The sequence below is a fragment of the Entelurus aequoreus genome, linkage group LG08, assembly GCF_033978785.1.
Source record: "Entelurus aequoreus isolate RoL-2023_Sb linkage group LG08, RoL_Eaeq_v1.1, whole genome shotgun sequence".
NCBI classification, from domain to species: Eukaryota; Metazoa; Chordata; class Actinopteri; order Syngnathiformes; family Syngnathidae; genus Entelurus; species Entelurus aequoreus.
In genome coordinates, this window is record NC_084738.1 from 34,659,082 (window position 1) to 34,681,918 (window position 22,837).

The 22,837-nt window shown below is 37.6% G+C and overlaps 1 protein-coding gene across 1 annotated transcript; it reads left to right on the forward strand.

Moving 5' to 3' along the window:
* The first annotated feature begins 5,320 nt into the window (after nt 1-5,320).
* pts (6-pyruvoyltetrahydropterin synthase) lies at nt 5,321-22,081 on the forward strand. The gene is made up of 6 exons (XM_062054985.1): nt 5,321-5,540; nt 14,019-14,098; nt 17,115-17,137; nt 17,721-17,777; nt 19,001-19,071; nt 20,057-22,081. The coding sequence occupies exons 1-6, from the start codon at nt 5,476-5,478 to the stop codon at nt 20,178-20,180; spliced, it is 420 nt and encodes a 139-aa protein (XP_061910969.1). The 5' UTR covers nt 5,321-5,475; the 3' UTR covers nt 20,181-22,081.
* Nucleotides 22,082-22,837: the final 756 nt, after the last annotated feature.

Sequence of the window (22,837 nt, forward strand, 5' to 3'; positions counted from 1 at the left end):
CCGATCAGGGTTTTATGCAGCCGATTATACGATACCATCATCTATGAGTGAGATTGGCCGATACTGATCACATTAGTTAAAAAAGTTAAAGTACCCATGATTGTCACAAACACACTAAGTATGGCGAAATAATTCTCTGCATTTGACCCATCACCCTTGATCACCCACTGGGAAGTGAGGGGAGCAGTGAGCAGCAGCTGTGGCCACGCCCGGGAATCATTTTTGGTGATTAAACCCCCAATTCCAACCCTTGATGCTGAGTGCCAAGCAGGGAGGTAATGGGTCCCATTTTTATAGTCTTTGGTATGACATGTATTTAACTGTAAATTTGTCAATTTATTTGTGGTAAGCGCTATTTATTGTTCAACAATATCAACACAATATTGTAACTAGTTTCTTATTCTCTTTTATTATATACAAGTGTTTGATCAAAATAAAGTCCATCCATCCATCCATTTTCTACCGCTTATTCCCTTCGGGGTCGCGGGGGGCGCTGGAGCCTATCTCAGCTACAATCGGGCGGAAGGCGGGGTACACCCTGGACAAGTCGCCACCTCATCGCAGGGCCAACACAGATAGACAGACAACATTCACACTCACATTCACACACTAGGGCCAATTTAGTGTTGCCAATCAACCTATCCCCAGGTGCATGTCTTTGGAGGTGGGAGGAAGCCGGAGTACCCGGAGGGAACCCACGCAGTCACGGGGAGAACATGCAAACTCCACACAGAAAGATCCCGAGGCCGGGATTGATCTCACGACTACTCAGGACCTTCGTATTGTGAGGCAGACGCACTAACCCCTCTGCCACCGTGCTGCCCTCAAAATAAAGTCAATTGTACATAATCCCTAAATAAATGTTAAAATCTATTATCTACTACTCATTTAAACCATTTGTTTGTTCCCCTTAAAGTCATCTTGTGTCCATTAAACTGTTCTCTGACATTTTAAACATGAACAAAAACAACAATAAAATGATTTTGAGAAAATAAAAATATACCAGCGAAACTCAAAAAAATTTGAATATTGTGCAAAAGTCCATTCATGTTCACAATTAATGTGAAATTATACAAACTCATTACATGCAAAGTGAGATATGTCTGTATTTCTTATGATTTTGATGATCATGCTTTACAGTTTTTGAAAACCCCAAAGTTTGTGAGATTTTCAATTAAAGATTGTCATAAACTGTAAGCCGTAATCATCAAAATTATATCAAAAGAAGGCTTGAAATATTTTGAGTGGCATGTTAAAAAAGGTGTATGTGCTCTCCTTAAATGCCTTAATGCATACACCCACTGGTGAACACACCCACCTATACCTATGCGACTTATAACTCCTGACACTAAAGACATGCCCACGCACACACTGCTCCTTAAACCCTTAATTCAGTCTCCTAGTCACCAGCACCTAATTATTGATTCCAAGTGATGCACCGAAAATTAGGTCGTCCTAAATAGGCTTTGCTCACCGAAACCGGTTGTGATGAAATATTCACTTCAGCTGGAGACTGCGTCTTTCTCGGCGGAGACGAGTTACATAGCTCCCCCAAAGCTGACAAAAAAGTCGCATACTTTGCGTTTAGACTGAAGTCACATTTGATAGAGTCAGATTCCAATCGGATTTGGACTACACCCCTGATGTGGCCTGAATCTGAAGCGATAAGATCAGATTCGAAGCACTTTGGAGCGTTTAGACTGGCAAAAAAAATCTGATCTGTGTCACTTGGGGACAAAAAAAACCCGATTTGGTGTGCAGTGTAAACGGGGCCTAATTTGTCAATCAATTTTGTCATTGCATCAACATGCATTTGTTGTGATTTATTATTGTCCTATTTTAGTCATGGAAAAATAGGTTGTTGACAATATCCAAGACTAAAATGTTTAGTCAACAAAATTAACATTGGCCAGAAACAATGCCCAGTGAAGGATGGTGTAGCAAGATTGTTGTCCGGGTGGAAATTTTGTAGAACGGTGGCCCCGGGAGATTTTCGAGAGGGCCACTGAATTTTGTGACTCTCCTGGGAAAATCAAGAGAGTTGGCAAGTATGCCTCAAACCCCTAATTCTGTCTCCTAAACACGGCTTATCAAGGTTTTGTGGTCCCTGTTTTTGGTTTGGTTCTCCCATATATCCAAATCCTCCACCATCACCATTTATAACTTGTGCTTCTTACAAAATTATCTTAGAAAGCAAAACTTAAAAATGACTCCTCTTGCATGTCCTGTATCTGACTCATCTTGATGAGATATCATGTAAACCTTTTCATCATGTTACCTCTTTAAAACATTATCTTTCTCTTCTAGTCAAATCACTTTTTCCTCCAGTCCCATCCAATTGTTCACAAAGTATTGCAGTATCAACACTAATTTTTTCAGTATCTTTTTTTCACTTCCTTAATGCTTTTTGACAAGTCTTTCATGTCCTCGTGCTGTTAATCCAACCTGGCAAACACTTCGTTTAGCCAAGTTAATTCATTAAAAAATATATCTCTGATATAGTTAGGATACTTTTGTAATTATATTGTAGCTTAGCTTAGTTATGTATCTCTGGTGAGTAGCTTCAGTGTAGTGAATGCAGAATAACTTGTTACCGTACTTAGCTTACAGTATTTTCCATGTAACTTGCGCAACATTGGTTAACTTGTCCTGCCAGCGGGTGTCGGCAGTCATAACTATTTTTAGTTTAGTTTCTCCGACAGACATTATTCAAGCCATTGGTGTCAGCAAACGATCTTGAGTTTTGGTCAAGATCTTTGCCAAAATAGTCCAAAAACTTTGAATCAATGCAGAGTTATTTTCATTCCGTCCTTCCTCATCAGAAGTGACATCAGAAAAAAAAAGTAAGGCATTTTGACCGCACCATTGACGTACCACGCAAATGCCAGACTCTGCGTGTGCTGCAATTGAGATTCTAAAATGGGAAATCAATCCTCTGCTTTACCTACGACTTGTGTCATCTTTTGTAGGGAAAGTAGGGAGGCTGGCCCACAACAGATACTAAGTACATCTGTCAATCTGTGATGTCACAAATGGTCCAGTTAAGAAAGGACTACAAAACACAGCGTTCAGAGGCATCCAAAACTGTGTGCAAGCTCATGCTCAATTGCACAAATTTGACGCTTTAGCTTTAACTCGAGTATACAACATTTTTACAAAATGTACGAGTCAGAAAAAAGGAAAATCATCATGTCACAGGGGGCTTTTAAAATTATATTGGATCCCAGTGGGGCACAATAGGAAATGTATATTGATAAAACATTTCATTAATTGTATTGCTAATATTGTAATGATTTAATACGCTCTATTTCAAGTTCAATGGTTGTTATCACTTTTCTTCTTTTCTCTCGCTGGTATCCCTTTTTTGGTTATAATTTATTTATTTCAAACATGTTCAATGAGTTACACTGAGGAAAAACGTGTTTGCCATAGTACATTTCAACACACTATAGAAGCTGCACTTATTCATTCATTCATGTGCAATTACTGATAGTTTATTTACTTCCTGTCTTTAAACAACAGAAAAGAAGATGGAGAGTAGAAATGGGATTTAGAGCTCTCTGCAGCAAGACGGATCTTGAAGAGCCATTCCTTTTAAAGAGTCGCTCAGAATGCTGTCTCGTTATATATTTTTTGGACCTAAATAGTAAAATTTTTTGGGTGGGAAATTTAAAAAAATGTTAATTATAATTTAATTTGGGTAGGGTTGTCAGTGTAAAAATTCAGTAAGGCGGTTATACCCATGCTTCGAAAGTGAGATCATTATTTTGTCTTTTCTCAAAAAAACTATAGAATCTACAAATAACCCCCATGCAAATCAACTTTACTATAATTTTTTTCCACGAGAGAATTTTAACAATACAGGAAAAATTATGGTCTACACAAAATACATCTACATGTGTAAAAAGAAACAAAATACAATAATAATCCAATAATATTACATAATATATATATAGCAAATGTTTTTTTTAGAAAGTATATATTTTTAAATATACCAACAAGTAAATATTAATAATGAATCACAAATACGATTTATTAAATAATTACAAAAAATATTTTAAATACAATAATTTCAGAAATTATTGAAAACTGTAAGACAGTTATATAAATAGATAGAAAATAAATTAACTAAGTTAAATAAAGATATTATAGACAGTCTATTATACAAAGTGCATGAGTAATAAACTGATCTACACATTGTGGTGTATAATGCCGGATATAGACCAGGGGTCGGCAGCAATCAGCATACAAAGAGCCATTTCAGCCCATTTTATTTCTGGGCATAACAAAGCAAATCGCCAAATTATTTTGAACATAGAAAAAAATACACGGGTCCTTCCCTTATTAATGAATTTTAAAAAATCAACTCGCTCCAATATTCTGAAGGCATACAACCACGGCATATTTAATTTGACTAAAAAGGGAAAACAACAACCTCATCATCAATGAAAGAAAATTTATAAAAATGCTATTAAATAACATTTTTCTTTTTTGATCCATCCATTGCTAAAAACAATAACATTTTGGGAGAAAATACAAAATAATGATCTCACTTTCGAAGCACGGGGATAAGGTACCGCCTTACTGAATGTTTACAATGAAAACACAACCCAGATTAAATTATAATTAATATTTCCCACCAAAAGAAATTAACTATTTAGGTCCCCCAAAAAACGGCTCAGTGGCCTTGTGGTTAGAGTGTCCGCTCTGAGACTGGGAGGTTGTGAGTTCAAACCCTGGCCGAGTCATACCAAAGACTACAAAAAATGGGACCCATTGCCTCCCTGCTTGGCACTCAGCATCAAAGGTGGAACTGGGGGTTAAATCACCAAAATGATTCCCGAGCACTGCCCACGCTGCTGCTCACTGCTCCCCTCACCTCCCAGGGGGTGAACAAGGGGATGGGTCAAATGCAGAGAACACATTTCACCACACCTAGTGTGTGTGTGACAATCGTTGGAACTTTAACTTTAACTTAACAATTGCTTGGCAGCAAGATATGATGCATAGGGGCTGTGACATACATTAAAATATGTTTTATTATTATATGACAAAATCCCAGAACTGTCCAAAATAACAACTGTTAAATAAAATAAAAATGTATAAATTAAGTAACCATTATTTGTTGACATTTTGTTTCAAAGCCAAAGGGAACCACGGCGGAGGCATGAAAGAGCTGCATGCGCTCCAGAGCCACCGGTTGCATACCTAATACTGGAGTAATGACATTCATGATAACTTAATAGTATGTCTATCTAATCTGTATACGCCAGATAGACATCAATAAACCTCACGTTTAAAGTGTATCTTGTGCATGTGTGAGATGTCATGTGAGCGCTTTTGTACGCCCTGTTTTTAAACCAATGGCTGTGTGAGTCATGAGCGGCCCGGAGCTCCAGCAAAAGCCTTTATTATCCGCCGCCACTGATTCCTCTCCCCACTACACGACACGCTGCGACCGTGGCTGGCTCCGCCATGGAGGAGCGCGTCGGATACATCACCCGCGTCCAGAGCTTCAGCGCCTGTCACCGTCTTCATAGGTACTTTCCTCATGTTACTGTGCCGCCTTACTAACTAAAGGTTCGCTGTCGCCTCCGTGACTAAAAAAACACAGACGCGAAAGCAAACGTATTTGATCATTTTTATTTTCTGACGGTGTTTCTTATGACCTGCAAACATAAAATCGCCATTTGACTCTTTAACTGATGTGTTAATTAGCTTGTACTGTCGTCGGCATGACGGCCGACGCTTCTTCCTCACTGTGCCGTCTCCCAGCGAGGCTCGCCGGCCAGAGAAACACACACACACCGCCTGGTTCTCCTCGCACACACACATACAGGATTTAAGCAAATAGTTATAAGGACCTTCCATGATATTGTATGGGTGTTTGTTTCAATTCTAATTATTTAACCCTAATGGTGCAGCTGCGTAATGTGGTCATGGAAAAATGTTAATCTGAGGGGTTAAATTATTAGTACATCCATTGTTGCTAATTTCTCAGCAAGGAAAGCAGCCATTGGCTGTACTAATGGTGTGTTGTGAGCTCTTTAGTAAGGAAAGCAGCCATTGGCTATACTAATGGTGTGTTGTGAGCTCTTTAGTAAGGATTGATTGATTGATTGATTGACACCCGCGGACCGATTGGTACCGGGCCGCACAAGAAATTAAAAAAAAAAAAAAATTTTTTTTTTAAAAATTGAATCAACATAAAAAACACAGTATATACATTATATATCAATATAGATCAATACAGCCAATAAGCACACATGATTGTATTTCTGGGACAAATTTTCAAGTGTTGACCGGTCCGCAGCTACAAAAAGGTTGGGGACCACTGCAGTACAGTACATATTCCGTACAATTGACCACTAAATGGTACCATCCGAATACGTTTTTCAACTTGTTTAAATCGGGGTCCACGTAAATCAATTCATGGTAAAGTAGCTATTGGCTGTCCTAAAAGTAAGTAGCTATTTTAGGTAATGGCTTCATTTGCATAATTGATTGCAGTGAATGTTGTAACGTAAAGTGTGGAGTCCCCCCAAGGTTCAGTCTTGGGGCCGACTTTATTTAACATCTATATGCTCCCACTAGGACAAATCATGCAAAATAATAACATTGACCATCATTGCTATGCCGATGACACCCAAATCTATGTAGCGCTATCACCAAATGACTATCGCCCCATAGATCCTATGTGCCAGTGCATTGAACAAGTCAAACACTGGATGTGCCAAAATTTCCTACAACTAAATGAAGATAAAACGGAGATAATTGTTTTTGGTGCTAAAAAAGAAAGGTTTAAAGTCGTCCAACACCTTCAATCACTGTCCCTGAAAACCTCAAATAAAGCCAGAAATCTTGGGGTTATTTTAGATTCTGATTTACATTTCGACAGTCACATCAAATCAGTAACAAAATCGGCCTACTATCACCTCAAAAATGTAACAAGACTTAGAGGGCTCTTGTCAGCTCAAGACTTAGAAAAACTTGTACATGCCTTTATTACCAGTAGGCTAGTCTATTGTAATGGTCTCCTTGCAGGTCTTCCCAAAAAAACTGTCAGGCATCTACAGCTTGTTCAGAACGCTGCTGCTAGAGTTCTAACAAAGACCAAAAAATGTGAGCACATTACACCAATTCCTAAATCCTTACATTGGCTCCCTGTACATCAGACAATTGATTTCAAAATCCTCCTGCTCACATATAAATCACTACATGGTCTAGGGCCGAAGTATATCACTGATATGCTCCCACTATATAAGCCCTCTAGATCACTAAGATCTTCTGAGACCAATCTGTTAGTGGTTCCCAGAGTAAACTCAAATCAAGGAAGAGCATCATTCAGTCACTATGCAACAAATAGCTGGAATAAACTTCCAGTCTCTCCCCAACTCTGACTACTTTTAAAACTAGACTGAAGACTTTTATGTTCACCTTAGCCTTCAGCTAAATCTTTTAATCTTTTAACTTTTAACTGTTTTTATTTTTATTGTCTGCATTTTAATTTTGCTTTTATTTTCTTTCATTTCACTTTGTTGTCTGTGAAGCACTTTGAGTCTGCCTTGTGCATGAAAAGCGCTATACAAATAAAGTTGCCTTGCCTTGCCTTGCCTAGGAGGGAGGAATGCTGTTGTGGGAGGAAAACGAGTTGAGTTGCTAAGTATGATCGGAGCTGTAAATTAAACTTTCTTAAACTCGGTGGAAAAGGGGTTAGTGCCTCACAATACGAAGGTCCTGGGTTCGATCCTGTGCTCAGGGTTTTTCTGTGTGGAGTTTGCATGTTCTCCCCGTGACTGCGTGGGTTCCCTCCGGCTTCCTCCCACCTCCAAAGACATGCACCTGGGGATAGGTTGATTGGCATCACTAAATTGGCCCTAGTGTGTGAATGTGAGTGTGAATGTTGTCTGTCTATCTGTGTTGGCCCTGTGATGAGGTGGCGACATGTCCAGGATGAACCCCGCCTTCCGCCCGAATGCAGCTGGGATAGGCTCCAGCACCCCCCGCGACCCGGAAAGGGACAAGCGGTAAAAAATGGACGGATGGATGGATGGATGTTGATTCTTGGGTTGTTTTCTTTAAATCTTTAAATCAATTAAAATATTAGAAAATGAAATTTGATCAACAGACCAGAGAGTTGTGACATTATTTTCATCTATTGACTGGCTTATTAACATCAACAAATTGGATTGGGACGTTGCAGTGAATTATTTTAGCGTGACATGACAGTAAATTCATATTTACATTTACATCATGCTCTTGATACTAGGGCGAAAACAGCGGCAGCTTATTTGCACATGCGGATGTTATTTGCAGTCTGGACTTTGAGTGGTGAGGGTCTCCGCTCTGCTTGCACAGCAGACTGACCCGCCCGTGAGTGCCTTGGAACAGGGGAGGGGCTCACGGCAGCACCCGCCATTGCTCATTGCAGACAGTAACTGCAGCATGTTTTCACCTTAGAGTCTCCAAGATACAAAAAAAGTATCCAAGACACAGAAAAGCCTCAAATTACACTGGAAAAAGGTGCTAGATTTTTCACTTGTAGCTGTTTACAAAAAAGTTGCCAAGAGGATTTGGAAAGTCACCAGACTTAGAGGCACTGGAAAAATGTTAATCTGAGGGGTCAAATTATTAGTACACCCATTGTTGCTAACTTCTCAGTAAGAAAAGCAGGTATTGGCTTTTCTAATGATGCATTCCAGTTGTATTGGGAAGTCGGAATTTCCGAGTTCCTATTCGGAAATTTAAACTGGAACGCCCCCCTATGTTGGATGTCCTACTCGAAAAGTCGGAGAGTCCTTGACTCCTCACCACTCCCAAGTTGACTTCAAAGATGGCTGCTCTTTTTGTAAACAATAATAGAAGCTTCTGTAATATTTGGCGACACATCTAGCGACTTTTTCTGGTGATATTGGAGACTTTTGTATGTCTTGGAGACTTTGAGGTGCAAGCACGCAGTAATTACAGTCCTCAGAGAGCAGTGACTGGTGCTGTCGGTTAGCGAGTGCTGCTGCTGCGCGAGTGGACAGCGGAGAGCCTCACCCGCATGCGTAAAACATTTGCCGTCTGGGCTTTTATGGTGCGTTCCATTTGTAGTAGGAAGTCGGAATTTCCGAATTCGTAGCCGTAAGTTTCGACTGGAATTTTAAATATAAATGTTTCTTGACTGTCACACTTAAAAATATTTGGTTTGCCTCACCTTTGTATCTTTTCTACAGTGTCTGCAGAAACCCTTTGCAATAAATTATGCAAATGAGGCGATGACGTCATCTTACGACTTTTAGAACAGCCAATAGTTACTGTCCTTGATGAGAAATCGGCAACACTGCGCTCATAACTCGGCTGTGACGTCATTCCCAGCGCTGACTTCCAACTTTCGAGGTTAATGGAACAGACCATAAAAGTCGTCGATGACCTCATTGTCTAGTTTGCAAAATTGACCATGACACACATGCATGGCATTGCAATTGACGCAGAATAAGGTTGTGGGAGAGACAAAACATTAAAAGCCAAAGAAATATGCTTACAACAAATAAGAAAATGTCTTCTGTCAATTTGTGCTTTTGTTGGTGTTTGTTTTGCAATTCATTTGCAGTCTGCACACATTTTTTGAGCTGTTTGCAGCTAATAGATTAGATGTTTTGTATTGTCATTACACACTTTAAACAATAAAACTTGGTTCAGATTTCCACATCAATATCTAGCAGCGTTAGGATGTTTAAAGAAATACCATAAATATAATAATAGAAATATAAGCAGTCAAGCAGTGATAGAAGGATGTGGCAGTCTTAAGCAGCATTGAGATCACACACAATAAAATGTAATTATGCAAAATGTATCACTATTTATTAATTAATTAATGATTTATTTTTTTATTCAAGGAGTATATTGTGAACAAATTGAGAACAAGAAGTGAACAAAAGTGTTAGCAGTTGCTATGTAATGGAAATGGTGTAGGGTTAAATAAGCTCTGCTTCTTTGTCCTCCTTTTTAAACATGTTGAAATAGAAACTGGAAATTGTGATGAATTGTAATTGTATGCATGTTCGAAATACACTCAATCCATGAACCTCAGTGGTATACACAGATCCACTTATGTGTAGCAACAATCAGACCTTGCTGGTTTTTGTCATGTAAAAATGTGCTTAATTATAATTGCCTAACTGAAAGGATCAATATTCAGTAGTACCTCAGTTTAAGAGCTTAATTGGTTTTATAATGGAGCTCATAACTCAAATCACTCCACGATTTAATATTAATAACGATTTAGATAATTAAAAACTAATTAATTGGTGATTACCCCCCCAAAAAAACTAGTTCATATTTTCAAGATGTAACGTCTTTTTAAAAAAAACTAACTTTTTGATAATATTGTATAAAAAACATTACTATTGATTATAATACAAACAACTACAATAGGTTTATGTAGTAATGTAATAATAATCCACAGCATTTACCTTGTAGCATGAACTTCTACAGTATCTCCTTCCAGCTGCTTCTCTGTCAACCACGATCAGCAGCTTTCATATTTACATGGATAAATGTCCGCCATTTAGATCTTTGTTTTTTGCATTTTTGGCTGGCGATAAGACTTCTTCCGCTTTAGTATGGTGCAGACTAGCATTGATACACTCAAATTGCTTCACCAGGTACACTGCACTCTGTCATGTTTGTGATAATTATTTTTTTTATTCAATGAATATCATCCACTTCTTCTTAGCACTGTCCTTCACACTCACTTTATTATTTTTTCAATGGTTGGAAGTCAAAGTTATGTCGATCCCTAGCTATAAGCTATGCTAGCAGATAAGACCAAATGTTTTGAACACATTTTACGGGGTTTGCTGTGGCGTTTGCTACGACAACTAATGGTGGGAATGCTTGTCCTAAAATGTTTGCTGGCAAAATACTCCGAATACCAAAAATGTAAAACAGAAGTAGATAAACAACCCAATAATATCAACCTCAAATCACTCCTTTCAACTCTCAAAAAGCAATGCAATAAATTAAGAAATAAGTCAACCAACCTGACTAAATCCTTAAAAAAAAATTACATTAACGACAAAATAGAGGAAAACACAAATAAGCCACGTGAGCTCTAGAAAATTCTCAACAACCAGCTTCCTGGTTGCAGCCAGAAACTTTAAACCAGACTCACCAACATCAGCATCAAGGAGGGTGACTCCCTCATTACAGACAAAATGGAGGTATCTAGCAGACTTAACACCTTTTTCACCAGCATAGCCGCAACTCTTGTCAACAAGCTGTCCCACCACTCTGGTCGCTTTGGTGTAGAACACATTAAAGCCTTCTACAGAAAGCTAGGAGTATTCAACGATGATTTCAAATTAGAAATGGTCACAGCTGATGAGGTGTTTAAAAAATTGAGCGCGCTCCACCCAAACAAGGCCACCGGCCTTGATAATATTCCCTCCAAATTCCTCAGGAACTCTTGCCTCCATCATTGCCCCGATCATCACGCACATAATAAACCTATCAATTACACAAGGCCAAGTACCAAAATATTTTAAGATAGCAAGAGTAGCTCCCCTCTTTAAAAAAGGAAGCAAATTGGAACCTGGCAACTACCAACCTGTTTCTATTCTCAGTTCCATTTCGAAAGTAATGGAGAAAATAGTTTATGAACAGGTCGATAGTTACCTTGCCACTAATAAGCTCATGTACAAATTCCAATCCGGTTTCAGAACTAACCACTCCACTGACACATGCCTTCTCTATCTGACCGACCACATCAAACATGAGGTGGACGCGGGCAAATACTGCGGCATGGTCATGCTGGACCTTCAGAAGGCCTTTGACACTGTTAACCACGCTATACTGTTGGATAAGCTCAGAGCAACTGGATTTAACAAAACCTCATGGAACTGGATGCAATCTTACTTGGAGGGGAGGGAGCAGGTGGTAGAGGTGAACGGCACCGTGTCCCCCCCCCCCCCCCCCCCCTCTCGGTGAGCTGTGGAGTCCCCCAAGGCAGTATATTGGGACCTTTACTGTTCCTAATATACATAAACGACTTGTCATCGGCATGCGACTGTGAATTGTTTTTGTTTGCGGATGACTCTGCCCTGCTGGTATCTGACAAGGACAAGTCACAGGTGGAGAAAATCCTCAGTGCTGAGCTCTGTAGAACTTGCACCTGGCTCGCTGAAAACAAGCTATCCATACACTTGGGTAAAACGGAATCCATCCTGTTTGGGTCCCACATCAACCTTAAGTAAGTCAATGACTTCACTATAAAAGTGGGTGACATTGTTATCACCAGGAAAGATGAGGTCACCTACCTAGGTTCCATTCTAGAGGCTAACCTTTCCTGTGATAAAAGGGCAACCAAGGTAATCGAAAAGGTTAACCAACGAACGAGATTTCTCTACAGAATCTCCTTTTTGGTTAACAAAAGCACCATGAGGATTCTGGCGGGAACTCTCGTTCAACCCTTTTTCGATTACGCATGCACCTCCTGGTACCTTAGCACCTCCAAAACCCTCAAATCTAAACTCCAAACATCCCAGAACAAGCTAGTCAGGTTACTTCTAGACCTCCACCCCAGATCCCACCTCACTCCTACCCACTTCTCCAAAGTGGGCTGGCTCAAGGTGGAGGACAGAGTTAAATAACTTGCACTGAGCCTAGTCTATAAAATCCACTACCTCTCCCTGATACCGAAGTACATGTCAAACTACTTCCTTAACGTAAATGACCGCCATAACCACAACACCAGGGGGAGCTCCACTAACCACGTTAAACTCAGATTCCGAACTAACAAAGGTCTTAACTCATTCTCTTTCTATGCCACATCAATGTGGAATGCGCTCCCAACAGGTATAAAAGAAAGGGCATCTCTATCCTCCTTCAAAACCGCAATAAAAGTTCACCTCCAGGCAGCTACAACCCTAAACTAACACCCTCCCCGGATTGCTAATAATCAAATGTAAACAATCAAATGCAGATACTTTTTCTTATGCCTTCTGATCTCTCTCTCTCTCTCTCTCGCTCTCTCTCTCTCTCTCTGTCTCTCTCTGTCTCTCTCTCTCTCTCTCTCTCTCTCTCTCTCTGTCCACTACTTGCTGTCCATATCCTACCCCCCCCCCCCCCCCCACCCCTGATTGTAAATAATGTAAATAATTCAATGTGATTATCTTGTGTGATGACTGTATTATGATGATAGTATATCTGATAGTATATATCTGTATCATGAATAAATTTAAGTGGACCCCGACTTAAACAAGTTGAAAAACTTATTCGGGTGTTACCATTTAGTGGTCAATTGTACGGAATATGTACTTCACTGTGCAACCTACTAATAAAAGTGTCAATCAATCAATCAAACTTAAATCATAACAATTAGCCGATAGTCAGGATGTAACGATATGAAAATTTTACAATTATTGTTGTAGTTATCATTATTATAACGGTATTGCAGTATGTACTCAAAAGTACTATATTTTTTTAAAATTAAGTGAACAACAAAAGTTTTCCTTGGCAGAAAAAACATTAAAGATTGTTCTAACTTCTTAAGAGCTATATTATTTTTTAAGTGTTTACATGACTTGCATGTTAGCATTTAAGATAGCTAGCAGTCAGCGTGCTAGCTGCTATCTAGCGATCAACGCGGAAGCTGCTTCTCCAGGAAATGAGCAGTGGCACCGTGCCTTTAGTTCATCGAAATGCGGTACTTAATCAAGGTTTTACGATAATTCAAATGTGTTCCTATTACGTTCCCACACTGTACCGAACCATGATAATGGCGTACCGTTACATCCTTAGCTAATACAGTTGCCTCACGAGGTAGTGGTATTAAAACTGTGATGTTAAACTAAGTTCCTAACTTCATATAAACTATTGTATTTATGAGGTGTGCCTGAAGACAGCACTTTCAGATACTGTCTCACTGTTTTTCCATGTAGCCTCCAGTTAATTTGTTCAGGGCATCAGTGTCTTTTCACTGCAATACATTTCATTCACATACATGTTATTCATGGTTCTTATCTGCTTTGTAGCATTCACCTTAGCGATGAAGAAAATAAAAGAGTCTATGGGAAATGCAACAATCCAAATGGCCATGGACACAACTACAAAGGTTGGTGTTGTTTCAATTGCCTGTTTCATATGTTGTGTCAGTAAAAACATGCAGTGCAGGAAACAAGTGCTTCTTACATCTGACCAGAAGTGTAGATACAACATATTAAAACAGAAAATAACAGTAACAGTAAATAAACAAAAATATTAATAATCCATACATTTCCTACCGATTGTCCGTCATATTTTTGACAAGATAATCCAATGAGAAATGACACAATATGTTACTTAGGTTGATTGGCAACACTAAATTGGCCCTAGTGTGTGAATGATAGTGTGAATGGTGTATGTCTATCTGTGTTGGCCCTGCGATGAGGTGGCGACTTGTCCAGGGTGTACCCTGCCTTCTGCCCGAGTGAAGCTGGGATAGGCTCCAGCACCACCCGCGACCCTGAGAGGGACAAGAGGTAGAAAATGGATGGATGGATGGACAATATGTCACTGCATACTACAGCAGCTAAATTAGGAGCCCTTGTAACCTGTTTGCTTAATTACTGCTAAAAATGAAGTTTTCTAGTAAGTTCACGACGTTATTTAATGACAAAATTGTTATTTGATTGCAATAAGAAACATACTGTATGTTTAATCAATCATAAGATTTTTTTTGTTAAAATAAATCCAATAATGCAATTTTTTTGGTCCCATTTATTTAAAAAAAATATTGAAAAGTATCAAAATACTTTTTGGTACCGGTACTGGTACCAAAATATTGGGACAACCCTACTGTCTTCATTAATATGCAAAAAATATGCTGATCATCAAAACGGCCATGATACTGGGAAGAAAAATGCAACTACATTAAATAGCAGGCCCAAAATTATTTATCAACACTCATCACTGTTTTGCAAGCTCTATTTTGCGTTTTATTTACCACGTCTGAAAAGGACGTGCAAACTGACACAGTTCCACATGACTGTGAGAGAGGACTGCTCGCGCTGCAAAGACAGACGATGAACAGAGAATCCTCCATCCTACGTGTGTGTGTGCGTGTGTGTCAACATATTTGGACGGTCAGAAATAAACACATCGTCATGATTTTAATAGTTGATAGATTACTTAAGGGGGGAATTTAAACAAACTCATTGAATGCGTTTTGGCGTCATTTAATATTTTTTCAATGGCATTCTTTTTTTTTTAACATAGGATATATATTTGTAACATACTGTATATCCTATATGATAAACATTTCTTGAAGTATGCATTTTTTTTGCATCTTGAGCACAGTGCAGCCTACCTCCCATGCACCTTCAGCAATTAAAAATAAAAGGAAAAAAATGGTGTCAATGTGTAGATGCACTAAACATCTGCTGCTAAAATGTTGTTTGAAAACATAGCAAAACGCCTCAGGTAGGGGCATGATAACATGAATGTGCAGTAAATGAGAGTGTCTCCATGGTGATGCCCTGTATGGTACACGCAAAATCCTCACTTAAGTAAGGTTGTCTGCACCAATTTTCAATTGTACACACAGTCTTAGTAGATCACACGCAACATGCCCACTAACAGTACACACTATTTTGTAGACTACACACACTGTTTAGCACAAGTTATTTGGATCTTAGTAAATCAGGCCCTAAGTACCATACAAGACAGAACACTACAATGGGTTATGGATGATCTTCCAGCATGACAAATCATTCAGTCAAGGCAAAAAAGCAGTAGCTCAAGAAGAAACACATCAAAATCCTGGAGTGGCCAAGCATTTTTCTGGACCTTAAAGGGGAACTGCAGTTTTTTTTATGAATTTGCCTGTCATTCACAATCCCTATGTGAGACAAGAACACATGTTTTTTTTTATACATTGTAAATCATAAATAAAAGCTAGCAATGAGTGGCTAACAATGCAGGTAATGGCATTTCCATCTATTCCGCTTATAAAGCGCTCTGAAAAACATCCAAAAACCTCCATCAGGGCTTAGAAACATGGTGTAAGTATACATGTAATATAGTAACATATTTTGGTCATTTTAAGTATTGCTGGAACATTTATTTTTGGGCACATTGATTTCACAGAGTGCTTCACAATGTTCACTATTTCCTTAACAACAACTATTACTAATCATGGCAGACTTCATGACAGCCAACAACTACTTTGGGACAAATGATGATCCAGAACCTTATAATTTTGAGCCTGAACATAAAAAGGATGAGCTCTCAGTGGGATGCCGACTGATGGTATGTTTATTTATATCAACACAAGACTTGTGTTCTCTGGTTAGGTAGTCATTGCAATCCTCAGGTAAAAATGTCGGAAGCAAACGAGCATATTGTCTTGTCTGCTGGGTATAAACTGAATGTCAAAGATGACCAACTTCTCAGTTTACAGCCACAACCAATTTACTATACAGGTGAGAGGCATGACTTAAATATAGTACAAACTTTTACCAACTTAGAGGCGATGCAGCAGCTCACCAGCTCAGTATGTCAATAGCCGCAGTAGCCAGTTATTTCTGTATTTAAAGCGCTGCTAAAAGTAGTTCTTCTGCGTTAGCGCTTTTAATAACAATGTTGGTAATACTTGGTTAATATGCAGGCCACGACAGGTAAATGAACTACTTTTGGTAGTGTTTGGATGTTTTTAGAGGTCTTTTTAAGTGTAAGCTACAATATTAGCCACCTCTAGCTCATGTTATTTTTTTGCAATTTAGAATACATAAAAAAGAGAAAAACATATTTGTGCTTGTCTCACATAAAGATTGTGAATGATAGACAAAATTACAAAAAAAGTTCAGATCCTCTTTAATCTAATCGAAAATCTACCAAGGAAGCTTGTATCCGTTTTGGAGAGACGAAACAAAATCCTTCCTTAGATTCACGCAATCCTGGTGTCCAACTACAAGAAATGTCTGATTTCTGTTGTACCAAGCCATGTTTTGTTTTGATATCAAATACTTATTTTACCTAATTAAAATCAAATACTGTAAATGTATAATCTATACTGTTAGGAAAGATATTTGAGAAAGTGTACATAGGTAGTGTCTTTCCCAACTATTAACTATAACTTTTTGTTTCCACAGTTGAGATAACCGTGCGTGGGAAGGTGAGTATCAGACATTGCTTTTACTAAACTGTACAAAAAATATCAACTTTGTTTTCACTGTGCCATAATTTCATAAAGTTTTTACAATGACACAAGATTGATTTCAATCCAGAATTGCATTTATTTCACATATTAGTCAATGTTCACATTCCCAATTTCTCAATGTAGCTTATGTGTGGTCTATATGGTTCATAGAAATAATGTTCCACGCTCCCGGGACCTAGTCTTTTACAATTTGAACAACTTGTATCCTTGCGTCAGATCACAGAAGAAAGACATTGAACATACACTAAATGTAAATAAACAATATTTGGACCAGTACAGGGCACTTGAGCTCTTTTCACAGAATGTCAGAGATTTTTTGTCTTAATTTTGTTTGCTTTGCTTGCTGAGTGTCAAAAAATACATAATTAAATACATACATGAATCTTTAAGTAATTACTTAAATGTGTTAATTATGTGTTATTTAAATGTCATTTATGATTTCAATGTTATTATTTATTTAACTATCAATTGAAAGTTTAGTCTGTGTGATTATGTATTTCTTTTATGTGCATGTTATTCATTATGTATTTCTGCATAGATTGATAATATCACCGGTATGGTAATTAACCTGACAGACTTGAAGAGGTCGATAGAGGTAAGAAAACATTTTCCCTAATCACTTTACTTTGGTTTTACATCCACAATGTTTATGGCAGTTATTACTTTCACTTAGTGTAAACTTCTATCTTGTGGTTAGTCTGTTATTCTGCAAGAAACTTGAAAAATTAGGCAAAAGTTGGGTAATCCAATTAAATCCAAGTTAGCATTTATAAATATATATTTTTTTATAAACATTGTGATATTGTCAAATGAGTGGATGGAGACGTATTTGGGGGTATTCGTGTTTTTATTTTCTTCTTTCACAGAAAGGTTCCAACAATCGTATCCACATCTGCATGTGCATTCTTACAGCTGCTGATGTGGTAGCAAGCAGCTAGCACTTTATTTATTTATCTTATTTATTATTATCATTCTCTTTTAGGAAATTGAAATAATTTTGCCTAAAAAATGTCTCTATCCCGAAATTCCTTTACCACAGTCAGGCCTGGAACAAATTATTTAGTCCTGTAAATTAACAAGTTAAGTGGGGTCATTCACATTTGACAGTTACAGTATTTGAATATTTAAAATTTTACTAGTGGAAGAAGGCTGGCAAATTGTAGAGGTATTAAGCAAGGTTTAATTAGCTGTGTTACCTTTGCAGTTTTTCGCACAACAAAAGCGATATTTTAAAAACTTCAACAATGTACATTTGCGACTTGTATGTGTTTCCATTAAGGAGGGTTTTGCATTATGAGTCGTAATTCTCGTAAATCCTTGTCCCGCGACACTCCATTTTGAGGAAGATGGATGCTTTGGACAGAATTTTAAACTAGGAATTCACAGAAAAACTGTGGATTCAATGGCTACTTTGATATTGTTTAGTCATGTGGGTCTCTCCAAGTCTGCGGGTCAGCCTCTATTGCCGAGAAGGGACCTGCGAGACGGCCCGGTCGCCCCGGCCGACTGATAGTAAGCGAGACCGAGACTACTCGTCTGCCCTCGTTGTCCTGCATAGGGGCCCTGCCAGTTCGGTGTTTAGGTGCCCTGTTAATGCAAAAAAAGTGTTTCCATTTTGTTTTTGCGACGCACTTCAATATCGAAACGTCTGAAAAAGCACCTCATGAGAGCATAAAAATGTTTTAGCTATATTTGTGAGGTTTGTCCAAATATGGGTGTTTCCACAACCAGTTATTGGGATATTTAGGTTTTGCGCATTTCTAGATATAATGGAAATGGAGCTATTGATGTTGATACTTGCTTGATTCCCTTCTACAGGAAGTCATCATGAATTCACTTGATCATAAGAACCTAGATAAGGACGTCCCATACTTTGCCAATCTTGTCAGGTATGCATACGCTCAGATAACACATTTGTAGTAAGACGTTTACATACACTCACAATTGACATAAATGTAATTTGTCTTTTATAGCAGAACTGTCAAAGTTAACAAGATAACGCGTTAGCTATAAGTTCCTTTAATGGCTCTATTTTTTTTAACATACCGTATTTTTCGGAGTATAAGTCGCACCGGCCGAAAATGCCTAATAAAGAAGGAAAAAAACATGTATAAGTCGTACTGGAGTATAAGTCGCATTTTTTGGGGAAATTTATTTGATAAAACCCAACACCAAGAATAGACATTTGAAAGGCAATTTAAAATAAATAAAGAATAGTGAACCACAGGCTGAATAAGTGTACGTTATGACGCATAAATAACCAACTGAGAACGTGCCTGGTATGTTAACGTAACATATTATGGTAAGAGTCATTCAAATAACTATAACATATAAAACATGCTATACGTTTACCAAACAATCTGTCACTCCTAATCGCTAAATCCCATGAAATCTTATACGTCTAGTCTCTTACGTGAATGAGCTAAATAATATTATTTGATATTTTACGGTAATGTGTTAATAATTTCACACATAAGTCGCTCCTGAGTATAAGTTGCACTCCCGGCCAAACTATTAAAAAAACTGCGACTTATAGTCCGAAAAATACGGTATGTATATAAAACATTTATTTTTTTTAATGAGTCAAATGAGCGGAAAGTATATAAATACATAAAGATTGTTGATTAGAAAATAGAAAACTAAATACATTCAAAGGTATAACTGATAACTAATTAAAAGTCCAACATTTATGACATTCCAGCCACTGTTGAGTGTACATAAACTCTTGACCATGACTATCATGTGCTTTTTGTTTTATTAAAAGATGTTTTAAAAAAAAAGCCATTGTGTTGACTAATGCTAGATTTGAATAAATTGTAATATTATTATTACGGCTGTGACTTGAACTAATACTGCTTTTTGTTCTTCCCCAAGCACAACTGAAAACCTGGCTGTTTACATATGGGACAGCATGGCCGAAGCCCTCGCACCGAAAAATCTCTATGAAATAAAAATTCATGAGACAGATAAGAACATTGTTACATACAGGGGTGAATAATAAACATACAAAAGTGATGTTTATAAACTACAAAAATGGAATGGCTGTGTACTATACATTTTAATTTTTTGCTCGACAGGTACAGATGTCTTTAGTCTGGTAATGTTTGCAAGATGGTATAGTCCTATTGTTACTTTTATTTCAAAGATAATTTAAAGAGATAAGATAATACTGTAAAATAAATTGTTGATCAGTGATTTTCGACCTCTTGACTGAAATTGAAAATATATTGTTAAATTTAAACTGTATTGTCTCGATTGTTGTTATTTTAGAACAACACAAGATCCATTAACCAGTCATGAACGTATGTAATAACCACTTTGTTTTGAGTTATGAATAAAACAAAAAGACATTTACAGCAGGGGTCTCAAACTCAATTTACCTGGCGGTCGCCAGAGGTAGAGGCTGGGCCGCACAAAGTGTTCTGAACCTAGTGACTAAATGTGTGAACTACTTCTACCAGCAGGTATGGTGTCTCAGACCCATAATAGGCTTTAAATTATTATAAAATTCAAATTGATTATAAATATTGGATATTTGCACACTGTTAAATTCCCCAAGAGGTGGTCAGAGAAACTTATGTTTGCTTATAGGAAGTTGCTCTTTGCTGTGCTCAATGTGTGTTTGTTTCACTGTAATTTTTGTGTTTGCATTGTTTTTTATAGTGGGATTCGAGATTGCAACAATGTATTTAACTACTAACCACCCAGGATGTGTAGGCCGCAATTACGCCAAACCAGGGGTGTCAAACTTGTTTTCATTGAGGGCCACAACGCAGTTATGTAAATGTGAATAATATAAGAATATAAATGTATCCGGATTCACCTAATGATATTGTAACACAATTCCCGAAGCATTTGATTATTATTTATTTTTTTACATACACTGTAGAAAAAAAATCTATATTTTAAATTGGCAGCTCAGTCGCCAAAATGTTATTGTAAAATTGTTATGGCTTATTAATGTCAACTAAAAAAATTGACATTGTTTTTTACGGTATAATTCTGGCGAAGCTGCCAGGTTGTTGGGTTATTTTTACCGTAAAATCTATGGTTGTTGTTTTTACAGTGTATTACTGTAAATGTAAAACGGTACCACTTATTTTTTTACCGAAAATTCTACTTTCAGTTTTACAGTGTATAATTTGATGGATAACTTTGAACTAGCTTTGAAATCATAAGTCAAGCAAATATTTTAGTATTTGTTTTCATTTTAACAAAAAAATATTTGAATTTTTTATTTATTTTGCATCATTAGACAACATAATACTTTAAAATTGGTTACATTACATATATGTATTTTTTCTGTCAAAATTAAGATAGACAATAAAGTACTTTATTGAGGCTTATTATTTCCAGGCTCTCGCGGGCCATATAAAATGATGTGGCGGGTCAGACCTGGCAACCGGGCCTTGAGTTTGACACCTGTGCACTAAACTATGACATTAGGTTGAGAGATACAAAATATGGGCCTGCGGGACGCAAATGGCCCATATGGCCGCAAGTTTGAGTCTGCGGATTTACAGTATGTTTCACTGGGCATTCATGCTTTACAAACCCTCTTGTCTTGTGCGCTCTGCCTCTTATAAGCTAACAGGTGGACTTCCAAAAAAAATGTTTATTTTCAGTATAACTGAGTTAGTATGTATTCTATGTATTAACATACATAGAATTGCATTGCATATATATAGTTGTTTGATATTGTATTGTTTTTCAAGCAATATTTATTATATAAATGTTTTTTTTTTTTTTAAAAGGCATGTTACATGTTGAAATTGTGCTGTTTTGGGGGTAAAGCGCCGATTACATTATTTTCAATTTATTTAATGGCCGACTTTGATTTGAGGTATGAGTTAGGTCAGGAGTTTTCAACTTTTTTAAGGACCCCACAAACTGTTGGAGAGATGAAGCAGGGACCCCCTTAGTATTTTGTATACATTTGTGTTTTAAATTAAACTGGTTCTTAAGGTACTTTGTTATGGCACAATACTATGGTCAAATAATTTAGTATAGCGCCGCTAATCACTTGCTGACAACTGGCACACTAATCGCTAGCTGATAACTGGTACGCTAATTGCTAAATGACAACTGACGCATTAACCGGATGACCGCCTGGATAATCACAGATAACCAATCTAAGGTCAGCTCAACACACTGTGACTATAAGGCAGAATTGAGAGAATGCTGTTCTCATGGCGCTTCAGTTTGTTTTTGTGTGGAGAAGTGAGTACAGTAACTCAGAAACCTGCTTACTGGATGCTGCCCACTTCAAAGACAAGTATAACATATGCTCCACTACGTGAGGTTGATTTTACATGTGTAAAGGCATTAAGGAAACAACTGGATCAACAGATACCAACACTCAAGTAAACTTAGACTTAGACAAACTTTATTGATCCACAAGGGAAATTGTTCCACACAGTAGCTCAGTTACAAAGGATGGAAATGATAATGCACACAAGGGCACAAAAAGAGGGTGGAAACAAAAGGGATAAAGTAGACTAAAAATGTACCATAGTAGCAATATAAAATAATAACATATATGTATTATTTACATATTATATATACAGTATATAATATATACTGATATATTATATTTTTATATGATATATACAATATTGAACCTGCTCAGTAGCCTTGTGGTTAAAGTGTCCGCCC

Coding starts and splice junctions, on each gene's coding strand:
- pts (XM_062054985.1), top strand. CDS start 5,476: ATGGAGGAGCGCGTCGGATACATCACCCGCGTCCAGAGCTTCAGCGCC. Junction 5,541..14,018: donor GCCTGTCACCGTCTTCATAG/GTACTTTCCTCA, acceptor TCTGCTTTGTAG/CATTCACCTTAGCGATGAAG. Junction 14,099..17,114: donor CCATGGACACAACTACAAAG/GTTGGTGTTGTT, acceptor TTGTTTCCACAG/TTGAGATAACCGTGCGTGGG.